This window comes from Phragmites australis, chromosome 22 (assembly GCF_958298935.1).
Source record: "Phragmites australis chromosome 22, lpPhrAust1.1, whole genome shotgun sequence".
Classification (NCBI taxonomy): domain Eukaryota; kingdom Viridiplantae; phylum Streptophyta; class Magnoliopsida; order Poales; family Poaceae; genus Phragmites; species Phragmites australis.
In genome coordinates this window covers 8,040,974-8,054,092 of record NC_084942.1, presented here as the reverse complement: position 1 = coordinate 8,054,092, position 13,119 = coordinate 8,040,974, and the positions used below count along the sequence as shown (strand labels likewise).

Here is a 13,119-nt window from a genome sequence, read left to right as displayed (position 1 = left end):
TGTCTGTGGTTGTAACTAATAGTTGTAACCACTTTATCTGTAGTTGCAATCACTCTATGGATAGTTATAATACCGTATACAGCGAGTTTCAACTCGTGAGTTACTATTCTATGCATGTACACATACTACACATATAATACGCATAGGCATAGAATAACAACACAGTATGTATGTATGTTTGTGTGTGTGTGTGTGTGTGTATATATATATATATATATATATATATATATATATATATATATATATATAGAAAATACAACCATGATTTAAGTACATGGCAAGAATAGAGACGCAGCACTTAAATAGATTACATTCTATCTTTAACAAAAAACATTTTGCAGATGGGTATCCGCCATCTACTCCCGGCCCAAGCTTGCCGGTTCTCGCTCCCATCACCTAATACCACAAGCTTAAAGCCTACCGAATTCAAGAAACCAATTTGTTACTATTCTTCACATGACCTTAAGATCTACCCCTTTTACCTTTTTACAATGAGTAGAGTCAGTTACTATGAAAATTTTGAGGCGTGACTGATATAAAGCTGTACACCAATTCATCTCCCAGCAATGCTCTTCAAGCTGAACCAGGAAAAAGAAAATTTGCCCTTTGAATTGGTTATCTACTGTCTTTTTGAGTTGTTTCAGAGTTCCATGGCATGAATAATGTTACGGTACTGTAGTCTTCAGAGGAAGAAGAGAGTACTTCCTTGATGCAGCTAACAAGATTCTTAGTTTCCTGGTTATGCGAAAGGGGGTTCCTTGAGTAGGTCTGCAGAAATGTTCACTGACTTTCAGTATATCAACAGAAACTGAGAAAAATGCCAAGGCAACATAGTATTCCAATTAGTAAGGCATAAATGGACTTGAGACAAATTTCTCATTACCTCTGAAGACCACAGGTTATCATCTTTGCTACGGGGAATGATGTGGATATGAGTCTGCAATTAAATCTCTCTCAAAGATCTTGGTACAGACAGATAGTCAAAGTTGAGTAGCTACTAACTAATATGAACATAGCAAGTACATCATATTACTCACGTGGAATATAACTTGCCCTGCCTTCTCTCCGTTGTTGATTAGCACATTGAACGCATCTATATACCGAGATACTATTAGTTAAACCAAAGTAATATTCTCACATAAAGTATGCAACTCTGTATACCAAGAGATGGCATAAATGAGTTCCAAAACATGAGCTCTAACATGATATGACGATAAACGTTGGTGTAGGATTACAGTACATTAGAGACATCAATGCATAACCTAACAAGCACGAGAAAAGGGAAAAAGATCTATGTTCATCCAAACTTATAAGGCATATCAATGCAGCATGGATGCATTGCAATAACAATTAAGTACTCAGCAGAAAAAAAAATTAAAAACATGTTTAGAACCCAAGGGTATGCTAAAAGCCTACCCAAAGTTCACAATTTCACATGTATCTAACTTATAAACAGTCAGTGTAGAAGTGAAAATGAAATTGAAAAGCATTTAAAAAATTCACCAGCTAATTGACAGTTAAATTGAAAAGCACCAAATTTAGATGCAAACAACATAATAAACACATGCCACAATACTGCTCCTGAGAAGTCCACTTTAGGGTATGCTAAAAGCCTACCCAAAGTTCACAATTTTACATGTATCTAACTTATAAACAGTCAGTGTAGAAGTGAAAATGAAATTGAGAAGTATTAAAAAAAAAATCACCAGCTAATTGGCATTTAAGTTGAAAAGCACCAAATTTAGATGCAAACAACATAATAAACACATGCCACAATACTGCTCCTAAGAAGTCCACTTTAGGGAAGACATCCAAAAGAATCTTAACTTGTATTATTGCTATCCAAATTCTTTCTTGTGCATTATTAAGACCCCAGATACATAAACAACAGTTAATTCAATGCAAGCCAAGATGAGAAGAATACTCCCCCGTCTGGGACATAGAGAGATATCCATGACATCAAGAACGAAAACACAAAAGAGATACTCAAAGGGCATATGTTTTCGAATTTCTAGGAGACAGAATATTTTCAGCAATTCATTATTCGCCTAAAAATACTACCTGGGCCAAAAAAAAAACATTGAATAAAAGTTTTCTGTATTCTAGACACTCAATGTTACCCAATACACACAAGAACAAGAAAATATTTTGTCATGTGGCGTACAGAAAAATATCCTATATGTCAAGGAGAATCAGAGACCAAAACTTCAAAAGAGATACTCAATGGACATCAATATGCACTCACATATGTACAATAAATAACGACCCATCTTAGACCATTCAGTATCATCGGAACGCACTGCTTGAGCTAGAACACCTATATTAATCACTGCAATGACAATAAAGTAATAGTATACATTGCAACAAAAACTTTAGCACATTACTATTGCATTCAGTGCACATGAAGGAAACTTGAGCTAAATTTAGCAAAGACAAAACTACCACACAGAGAAGACTTGGAATGCACCAGAAACAGGATCATAAAAACAAAGATAAAGATTAAATGATTCATTACTATCGATGTGGAGTAGTTTACACAAGCAAAACCTTATCGTTCTACAGTCTTGGAAGAGGACAGTGTGAATACTAGCTAAATTGTCTCAATAATTTGATTGGGTGCAAAACAAGCAGCCAGTAAAGTTGTACTTCACCTACCACATTGAGTAGCCTTCATGATTGCAGTGCTCAGGAGCGGTAGTTTAGAGCAGATAGCTGCTAGTACCTGGATTTAAACAATAAATATTAATTTAGAGAACTTGCCGACAATGCAGGGAACCGAAGTAAACAAGCAATATACAATTTCTTGTGAATTTTAGAATGCAAAATTTTCTACCCAAAGAAAAGTTTGACCCAAGAAGTCTTGGAAAAAAAGTTTGACAAAAACTGGAATTAAGTATGTATCTGTGATGAACAAGAGGAAATATCTTCACGGAGCCACAAAAGGCACAAAAAAGTCTCTAGATATAACAGTGCAATACAACAGATATTTATTTTCTTATTCAGAATGGTCATATGCTAAATATCAATTATTCAAAGACTGAACTAATGCTATGATAAACTGATAGTAAACTCATGAAAATACCACACACTGTTTGTGCCATTTGGCAGCTGAGTCCTTATGGTTCTTGTATATACAGTACAAGTTTGTTCATCATTCCTTTTTCAACTAAAAGAGGGGAATGAGTTGTTTTGCAAAATTCTGGAGGTAAATTCTTTTTTGCAACAGCTTGGTAGGTTTAATGTTTTGAACAACTAACAACATGATTAAGTATTTGAGTGGATTTGTGCTTGGCTGCTTCGTCTAGCTACATCAGAATAAAAACACCTATTGAAGCCTTCCAGATGACGTAAGTGATTACTGGGAAGAGAGGATCCCCCTACCCACCGAATACCCCCCATAAAGTTAACAATGGAATTCAGATAGAATGTTTCCTATAAACAATGGCTATGTTAGTGTAATCCTTGTGTGTCAGTTAGATGTCAGTTAGTTTAATCTTTTTTCTATGTCGGTTTGCAACAGTATGTCGGTTATGTGTAGCAGCAGTAAGTCGGTTTTGTGCCTATATATTGAGCTGAACCCCCTGGTTATAATGTATGCCTTGGATGTTCTAAATCCATTAGAAGCTGTAAGTAGCCCGGTATATGCTTATGTGTGTTCTTGCAACCCACCTCTCGCAGGATCGAATTCAACAATTGGTGTCAAAGCCATGGTTGATCAATCCCGGCAATGTCGGCTCCTACGAATGGTGCAGCTGTGAGTCCCCCGCGGCGCTTCAACCGCCTCCGCTCCCCGTCGCTGCAGCCACAACAATTGCGAAACCAAGACGTCGGTGGACGCGATGTGGTCATCTAGCGTGTAATCAAGGACGTTGGCAGCGCATCGTACCCGATCCTCACACGGAGCAACCACGCCAACTAGAGCCTGTTCATGAAGGTCATGTTACAGGCTCGCGGCCTCTGAGATGCAGTGGAGTTTGATGATGCGGATTTCTAGGAAGATCGCACGACGCTGGAGGCCATCCTCCGCGTCGTGCCCTAGGAGATGATCAGCATACTCGCTGTCAAAACGAGCACCAAGCAAACCTGGGACACCATCAAATCAATGCGCATCGGTGACAATCACGTTCGCAAGGCCTCGGCACAACAACTGCAGAAGGAATTCAAGGAAATCTCGTTCTGTGACGGGAAGACGATCAACAATTTCGCAATGCGTATCTTATATCTACGTGTAGTCCCTAAGAAATTTTCACAGCTTGTTCTGTCCATTGAGACTCTTCTCGATTTATCGACGCTCATGCTAGAGGAAGTTCTAGGAGACTAAAGGCAGTGGAGGATCGTCTCGATTCGGAAGAATCCCCTGCTGTTGGCAGAAAACTCCTCACCGAGGGGCAATGGCTAGCACGCACGAAGGAGTGGAAGCAGGGCAAAGGGTCATCAGGTCGTGGCAATGCCCGTTGTCGTGCGCGCACCGCGAAAGAAAGGGGGAGGCGGCGGCTCCGATGGCAAGGAGGTTGCGCACGATCTCTCCCAAGGCATGTGCGGCCGATATGGCCACTGGGCCAAGGACTGTCGATCACGCAAGAAGGAGCAGACTTATTTGGCCTAGAGCGAGGAGCTCCTGATGCACAGGTGTGCGCTCTCAGTGATCCACAGGAGCCACTGCCAAGCCACGTCCACCTCGACGAGCCACGCGCAAAAGTCTATCTTGGTGCTAGCGACGTCTACTTCATCTCACGGCTAAAGAACATCATCATCAACATGGGCCAGCTGGACGAGGGCGGCTCCAAGGTGCTGATCGAGGATGGCATCTTGCGGATCTGGGACTGCCAGCGTCGCCTCCTCACCAAAGTTCATCGCAGGCGCAACCGGCTATACATCATGCGCCTCAACGCTACCCGTTCCATCTGTCTCGCAGTGCACCACGACGAGAACGTCTTGCGGTGGCACGCATGCTACAGCCAAATAAGCTTCGACGCACTCCGGTGGCTGTCGTGCTATGAAATGGTGCGAGGCCTGCCACAGCTGGAGCACGTCAAGCAGCTGTGCGACACGTGCATCACCACCAAGCACTGCCGAGCTCCGTTCCGGTCACATGCCAAGTACCGGGCGAAAGAGTGCCTATACCTCGTCCATGGAGATCTTTGCGGTCCCATCACGTCGGCAACACTAGGTGGACGTCGTTTCTTCCTGTTGATGCTGGACGATGCCAACCGCTATATGTGGCTAGCACTCATGGCTGCGAAGAACGACACAGCGGTAGCGATCCAGGAGACAGCGGAGGTGGAGAGCGATCAGAAGCTTTGCGTCCTTCGTAGCGGCAATGACGGTGAATTCACATCCATTGAATTCACGCGCAACTATGTGGATCGTGGCGTCTAGCGACACTTCTCTGCGTTGTACAGCCCACAACAAAACGACGCGGTGGAGAGGCACAATCAGTCGATTGTCACAACGGCGTGCACACTCCTGAAACAGAGGGGCATGCCGATGGAGTTTTAGGGAGAGGCGGTGAGTACCATCGTCTTCCTGCTCAATCGCACACCGACGAAGAGCCTGCATGGTATGACGCCGCTTGAGGCATGGCACGACCGGAAGCACGGCTGATATATCAAATTTTACACTCTGCAGAAGTTGTCCAGCTTTCCCCATAAGTCGTGATTTCCTTGTTGCCGTGCCGGCCAAGCACTTAACACACACCTATCGTGTGTCGTCTGGAGACCACTACAAAGCTGTTACAAAGTTTCATCCAGTATGTGCACACTCGCTAGGTTTCACCGCCGTCAAAGTGATTTTCACGCCACCCAGAAGCCCCCTTTTACACCTTGTAGTTTCCAGCAAGTTTTCACCCTCCCCTTCCACTACACATCTCATACCACTAACCAAATAGTTCTAGTCTTAGCCGTCCCCACACATCCACTCTTTCATTTGGCACGCACAAAAACTGGAATCCACTAATTAATAGGAAGCCTGTCCCATACCAGATCTCGTGGTTGGAATGATATTTCTTAGATTGTCGCTCCACAAACCGATCCTTACTTAGGTCACTTGAGCAAACACTAAATCAACTACATAACCAGCATCATCAACAACACTATTTTGCTCAAGACCTAAGGTTCCATGATGTTATACCATTACAAGAATTCTCAACTCATAGTTGCATAGTTCATTAGTCATATTTAACCATCAACCCATCCATACCATTATGCGAATCTAAGCATAAGCTACCCCATATAACCACTACTGACAACTAGGCGATAAAGAATGTATGGAACAAGGTACTCCAAGTAAATAGGATTCAGTATTACCAGTATACATGTTTGAAATAAAGAACGCATTTGAAAATCTAGAATCAGAATGTTCAAGGGCACTTGCCTCTTCCAACTTGCTGCTCAAACTCTTCAAAGATTTGGTCCTAGAGATTCTCAAACTGCTATTTGTCTGCTCTCGAAACACACAGCAAAACTAACTAAGAATTGTACACCAAACATCATTAAAACACTTTAAAACTACTATGGTTGGATAAGCATGATTTTAGAAGAATTTAGACGCAAGAATCGCTCAAATTAGAGAACGAACTTTCAAAAGATGGATTAGGTTGAAAATGAAAGGCTGGTTTACTAGAGTTATCTTCCTATGGGAGTAGGCATTATCGCACAATCACTGTGTCAGACTTGACAACATCATTGCACAAGGTTCAAGAAGTACAGGGCTAACTAGACTTCGCTGACTAGCTAAGGAGGATAATATAGTGCTGACTTGGCATGATATGCAAGCACCATCTTGGGTTAAAGAAGGGGTATGCTGAGATCTAGTCTCGACAACCTATGATGGATAAAAAGGCTAGAGGTTACGCTTCTGGGTTAAAGATACTACCAACGACTCTACGTAGCAGCGACGGCTTGGGTTTCGTCGGAGGTGGCGATCGGGCACGTGGCCATCGACATCGATGTTGGACTTCAGGGGTGTTTCAGCGAAACAAGGGAAACATAGCGTAGAACGCGGAAAGACTAACTTTAAGGTAGGGTCGATTTTGGAAGGGGTCATTCGAGATAGCGGCAAAACAGTAATGACTGCTGCTAGGTTTGGTGGTGACCGCGAACAGATGCAGCAACAAAGATGCTCGCGTTCCAGGAGATTGGCTATAAAATTTGAGAAACCGTTTGAACAGAGACGTTCATATATGCCGGGAACACAATCCTATAGCACGGGTTTGGGAAGATCATCCCCTGAGAGGAAGAACGAACAGCGGAGATGAGATGGGTGACGGTTGCGATATGCTGCAGTTGACAAACACGTTCCGATGGAGTCGCTGGACAACAGGTGAAAAGCTCCTAGGCTCACGTAGAAGATTTTATGGGACATGTTGTGACACAGATGAAACATCCATATGGCTTCCGGATTGACGGGGAACGCGACAGCAAACTCGGTGCGCGCACAGAACGCGTCCAGAAACCGGACAGCGGACATGCCGACCTTGATCCCGGTGGTTTGGCTGCTCTACTGGACGATCCGGTTAGTGAGGGCGTGGGCAACATCATAGGTCATGCGCTGGTGAAAGGGCATGGCGATTTGACTTCTGGTCAGCCGGGAACGTCGATGCCAATCGGCGACGGCGCTACTGTCAGCGACAGCGACGGCCGTGACAGCGTAGATCGGGCTCTAGCCAGGGCTAAAGCTTGGCTAGGAACTTAGTATGATGGTAAAACAGGGGTAAAGAAGGAGAAGGAGGGATCCTCACCTTGCTTTGATGATGAGGGAAGGAGGATTCGCGAAGACGACGATGGCACCAGAGGCGGCGGCGGCGGCACCGGCAAACGGCGGCGTACTGACAGGGAAGCTGCGGCGACTAGGGCTTGGAGGCGTGGAGAGGGGGTAGGGGAGGATGTGCAACACCTATTTATAGGGCTAGGGACGGTTGGTTGAGGTGGAGTCCAAGTCGGACACGAATCGGGTTCGGGTTCGAGTTCGAGTCGGTTAGGATTTTCTTTTTCGCAGCTCTATATTCCAAAGACGATATCTCCACCGTCCTGACTCCAAATTGGACGTTTTTAGACTCTAAATTGTAGTACTCGAAAAGATCTACAACTTTGGTATTCATTAGAACTTTTGGAAACGCCATTTTGATTACTAAAAATGTGTCACAAGATAAACTATTTGAACTGAGACTTATCTGCGCAGTACTGATTTCAGGGGCCATAGCTCCTAGCTCCATTATCCAAAAGGGGACTTCCATAGGTTCAAATCGAAGCTCTCGACGAGTCCTACAACTTTGGTGTTATCAAGATTTGTATTTGAGACCGTCTTGAACTCCAAAACTGCATGGGAAGATGAGACTGTCCAAGACTCCGCGAATATTTACAGATTTCATGGATCATTTGTGTTGGGCCTTCTAGATGACTTGTGTGCCGGCCAAGGGCTTAGGCTTGGATAGGATTAGGTCCAAAGACACTTTAGGCATATCTAGGATTTTAGAAAACAAACTTTTCCAGAGAAATTTGAATAGGGTTTGTAATTGAATTGAGGTTGGAGTAAATATGAGAGATACGAAAAATGAGGTTGATAAGAATGGGAGTATTTAAGGAATTTGAATTTGGATTTAGGTAGAATTTGACAAAGAAGAGATATTAACTTTAAACAAGGATTTGGATAAGATTTGAATTGAACTAGAGAAGGATCAGGTATGATCAAAGATTGAATAGATGATGAATTCAAATATTTTGAATTCCAACCATTAAGATCTTTAACTAATTTATTACAGAGTTTTGTAAAAACCTTTTCAAAATGTTTTTCACTCAAAACACTAAAGAGAAAAAAAAAACTCGAATGCATTTATCTGGCTCATAGCAAAACTCAGCATGTAATGCACACAAAATAATAACCTATATTGATTGATTGTTTGTGAAAATAGGTTCTAAACCTATTCTACTGGTGAAGCTACTCACTAATGTTGAAAAATTTTAAAAAGAGTTGCAAATTCTAAAAACCAGGGTGTTACAGCATTCTCTCGAACAGAAGGCGGTGGCCTTGTTGTCCTGTGAAGCAGAGTATGTCGCAGCCACCACTGCAGCTACACAAGGTGTGTGGCTAGCTCGATTGTTTGGTGAGTTCAAGGGAAGCATGCTGACACCGTCGAGCTAAAGTTGACAACAAATCAACTCTAGCACTAAGCAAAAACCATGTGTTCCATGAACGCAGCAAGCACATCGATGTGCGCTACCACTTCATCAAGGAGTGCTTGAACAACAGGAGTGTCAATGCAGATTTTATTGGCACCAAGAACTAGCTCGTAGACATCTTAACAAAGGCATTAGGGCGAGTTTGATTCCAGGAGCTTAGAGTTAGGATTGGAATTGTCCAAATTAAATTTAAGCAAACAAATAAGACTTAGGGGGAGTAATGTTAGTGTAATCCTTCTGTATCGGTTTGATGTCAGTTAGTTTAATCTTTTTTTTTCTATGTCAGTTTGCAACAGTATGTCAGTTATATGTACCAACAGTATGTCGGTTACTGTAGCAACGATAAGTCGGTTTTGTGCCTATATATTAGGCTGCACCCCCTGGTTGTAATGTATGCCTTGGATGTTCTAAATTCATTAGAAGTTGTTAGCAGTTATAAAACTCATGTGCCCAATGTGTGCTCGTGTGTTCTTTCAACCCACCTCTCGTAGGATAGAATCCAACAGGCTAATCAAGTCCTTTTGTGTTGTTATGATAACAAAAACTTACAGTTGGAGGTGTTGTTTGCAGTGATGGATAATGGCTTTTTGGAATGATCAGCGAATGCCTACAATGGAAATGGAAAATAGTGATCATTAATTCAGAGTTAAATGCATTAAAATGTGGAGATAAGCCAATTCATTTCACTACAAATGGTATTACGGCAATGCAGTAAGCAGTATGAGCGAAGACCAATAAGAGTAACTGTAGGTACATTGAAGAAATTCTTATGCAGTCAATTGACCAGAGCTGCCCAGCATTGCCACATCAACAAAGGACAATTACGAGGCATGCCCTTAAACTCTTACATGAGAGGAAACAAACACTGTTAGTTCAAAGAGTTTGACCAACCCAAAAAAATATTCTATCGTACGCCCCTACTAAATATATACTTGTGAGCAAACGTAATTATGTTTGTAGTCAAGACTGATGTAGCACCACATTCCAACTTTAGACATATGCTTCTGCATACTAGGTATTTCAAAAGGACAATGTAGTTACTTTGATGCACTATAAATAGCAAGCAATACAATGAAAAATGGATTATCAGTGGAACCACCAACTAAAAGGCATTCCACTATAAGGTCTAGATGCATTGAAATATGTAATACCGAGAAAATAATTAAAAATGAGATACCAAAAACACGCAATTGAATTACCCACTTCTAAAGAGTACCACAAGTAGTTGAGAACATATTTGAGCTGAACACTAATCCCACAATGCTATATAGTGGCAGCGGCAGTCATAGAACCCCATATTCTAGCCTCAGAAGTTTTACAGGACTAACAAGTGGCACCAATTTAAAAGGTACACATACAGATCTGGTGTATAAAGCACATAACAAAATTGATGGATCAAAAGTGCTATTTGCATATAGAGAAAAAAAAATTCAAATGATGACAAACAATCCACGGCAGAGATGTCTAAATCAACTATGGTGGCATACCTAGCATTAGCTGTTTACAATTTTACAACTGCATCTGCAGAAAAAATTGGCTTAAGCACGACATATATGATCTATCAAAATTCCAGTTGGTCTTAACAGACTGACGACCAAACATTCAGGTCCAGACATATAGCAGTCATATTTGCATTGGGCATTAATCATGTTATCGTGGTCACGTGGTGCAACACCTTAAATAGGTGACGCCCTATTGAATGCATCAGGAGTATCCGCATCTAAACAAAACACGGACCTAACTGTGTCAACCTAGTGCAACATCTTCAATATGTCATGCCGATACTAAAAGTATCAAGGGTATCAACATCCAACTGCGAACCTATCAGCTGAATAGGTTTCGACAATTTTGACAGAAAGTGAACTATGGAAAACCAAAAATCTCTTAACAAGGGTCATGCTCATGTCATACTACTTAAAGTAAATTGCACAAACAAAAGACCAAACTACCCTTGGTACTGGGCGGATTTTCTCCTGTACATACAAATTTTGAGTAGAGCATCATTTTTCACCTTCTCTACCAATTCACATAAATCAAACGCAGAAAACAAAGTTACACAACTTGGCGCACACAAATAACAAAAACCACATGTGCTACTCTAAATAAAATCGAAAGACCAGTGAAGATTTACACATGCTTCTATCTATGTATCATGTCAACTCTATGGGTAACCAGTGTGTACCACTGCTCATGTAACTCAACGAAATTAAGCACACTAATGAGAGAGAACAGGAATAATTATAGAACAGACAAGTGAAAAGCGCGTTACACCCTTACCCAGCGGTTAGTGGTTTAGCATCCAGGATGCACAAGCACACATCATCCTCGTAGAGCTGCAAAATGCAGCACACAACAACCAATTCGTCAATAAACAGGCAACCAGCAGTTCATGTTCATCCACACCTGACGCAGCACGAAAGCAAATTTAACACCTCTACTCCACGGAATGGCTGAAAAAAATTTAGAATAAGCAGGGAACGCCTCGCGTAGCAAAGAGATTACGCGCAGAACAGCTGAACAAGAGGACTGCAACTTGCGAGTGGCGAGTGGCGCGAGCGAACCTTGAAGGTCTGGGAGGTGCCCGCGACGATGTTGCAGAACACGCAGTAGCCGCCTGCCGAGAGCTCCCCCTCCCAGCCGCCGCCGTCGCAGGGGGACCTGGAGAGGCCTGCCTCCGCCGCGGCACGGGTGGCGGCGGCGGTGGCGATGCGAGCGGTGGGCGGGGCGGCGCCCGCGCTCGGGTGGAGGTGGGAGAGGAGCACGGCGAGGCGTCGCTCCAGAGCCGGCGATCCTGATGGCGAAGGCGTCGTCATCTGGGGGAGGCGGCGGCGGTGCGCGGCGCGGGCGTGTGCTTTGGAGTTCGTGCGCGGTGGCGTGTGAAAGGAAGAGGACAAAAAGGGCTGGGAGATGAGACGAGATAGGAGAGACGGTGGTGGTCACTTGCTTGTGTGGTCGCTGCGTTTTATCCGGAGGCGTTGGGCTCGGCTGGCACGTGTCTAGCTGACAGGTGGGTCGGGTTCAGGAGGTCAGCCCCTCCTGTCAGTGTTCGTTGCCGCGCGACGATTGAGATGACTGGGCTGGGTCCCTGTGTCAGTGGGGTGCTGACGGGAAGAGGCGGCTGTGCGCAGGTAGCCTTTCGTGCGCGCGCGGGCCCAGATCAATGGAGTGAACCCAGCCGCGCGGTGAGCATTTGGCGCGCTTGGACCTTGGTCGTGGGGTGGCTTGGAGCAAGGCAGCAAAGTTAGGGGTACGTTTGTAGAGTTTTTTATTTAAATTTTTTAGGGAAATTGATTTTTAATAGAAAGTGATTTTTTTAAGGTAAATTTTATAGGGGGAGTGATATTGTAGAGAAAGTGAATCAGAGAAAACTGATTTTTTCAACTCTCAGTATCCAGTTTATTTTAGACAATCACTTTCACGAAATCACCGTAAGAGATTAAAAATATAAGTTGTTATTTGATAGAATTCTCCTGATTTCACTTTAAAAGTTGACCTAAAAGATATATTAAATAGGACCTAACTGTTGTGGATCAGCTATTCTAGCTCAATGTTGGATCTAGTCAATCTTCTTTGGCGTTCTTGGTTTGGAGGGATGTAGAAATAGAAAACGTTGGAATAGGAAAGACATGATTTTTTTGTGTCATCTTGAAGAATTCTCATTGTGCATCACATGTCGACTTTCGTCTTACATAACATGAATCCAAAACTCGAATATTGCCTTAATATAGGATCTTCTAAAAAGCCTTGTTGACATTTCATAAGACTTCGAGAGCATAATATTTGCCATGCTAACGTATTTGGGTATTATTGACATTCCATAAGACTCTGGGACCAAAATATCCACTATGCTAACTTGTTTGGTTTGATGCCGGTGATCCCCCACTCAACATCGCTTGCCATTTCACTCTTTATCCATTTGTATTTCCACTACTATAAAAATGAT

General features: G+C 42.9%; 1 protein-coding gene across 4 annotated transcripts; it reads right to left on the bottom strand.

The window, feature by feature from the left end:
* Window positions 1–298: 298 nt before the first annotated feature.
* LOC133904812 (adenylylsulfatase HINT3-like) lies at window positions 299–12,108 on the bottom strand. Of its 4 annotated transcripts, XM_062346376.1 has the most exons (9): window positions 11,738–12,108; window positions 11,609–11,626; window positions 11,454–11,509; window positions 9,726–9,783; window positions 6,373–6,438; window positions 2,656–2,722; window positions 1,038–1,093; window positions 884–937; window positions 299–768 (listed from the first exon to the last, which is right to left on the bottom strand). In XM_062346376.1, the coding sequence occupies exons 1-9, from the start codon at window positions 11,987–11,989 to the stop codon at window positions 616–618; spliced, it is 780 nt and encodes a 259-aa protein (XP_062202360.1). In that variant the 5' UTR covers window positions 11,990–12,108; the 3' UTR covers window positions 299–615. The 4 variants fall into 4 exon arrangements, with proteins under 4 accessions (XP_062202360.1, XP_062202362.1, XP_062202361.1 ...); XM_062346378.1 differs by lacking the exon at window positions 6,373–6,438; XM_062346377.1 differs by lacking the exon at window positions 11,609–11,626.
* Between the last annotated feature and the right edge of the window lie 1,011 nt (window positions 12,109–13,119).

What these genes read in the sequence shown, in the direction of transcription:
- LOC133904812 (XM_062346376.1), bottom strand. Translation starts at nt 11,989, where the DNA reads ATGACGACGCCTTCGCCATCAGGATCGCCGGCTCTGGAGCGACGCCTC. An exon ending in GCTAAACCACTAACCGCTGG is followed by an intron (nt 9,784 to 11,453) that starts GTAAGGGTGTAA and finishes TTTCCATTGTAG; the next exon opens with GCATTCGCTGATCATTCCAA. An exon ending in TGAGCAGCAAGTTGGAAGAG is followed by an intron (nt 2,723 to 6,372) that starts GCAAGTGCCCTT and finishes GTTTAAATCCAG; the next exon opens with GTACTAGCAGCTATCTGCTC.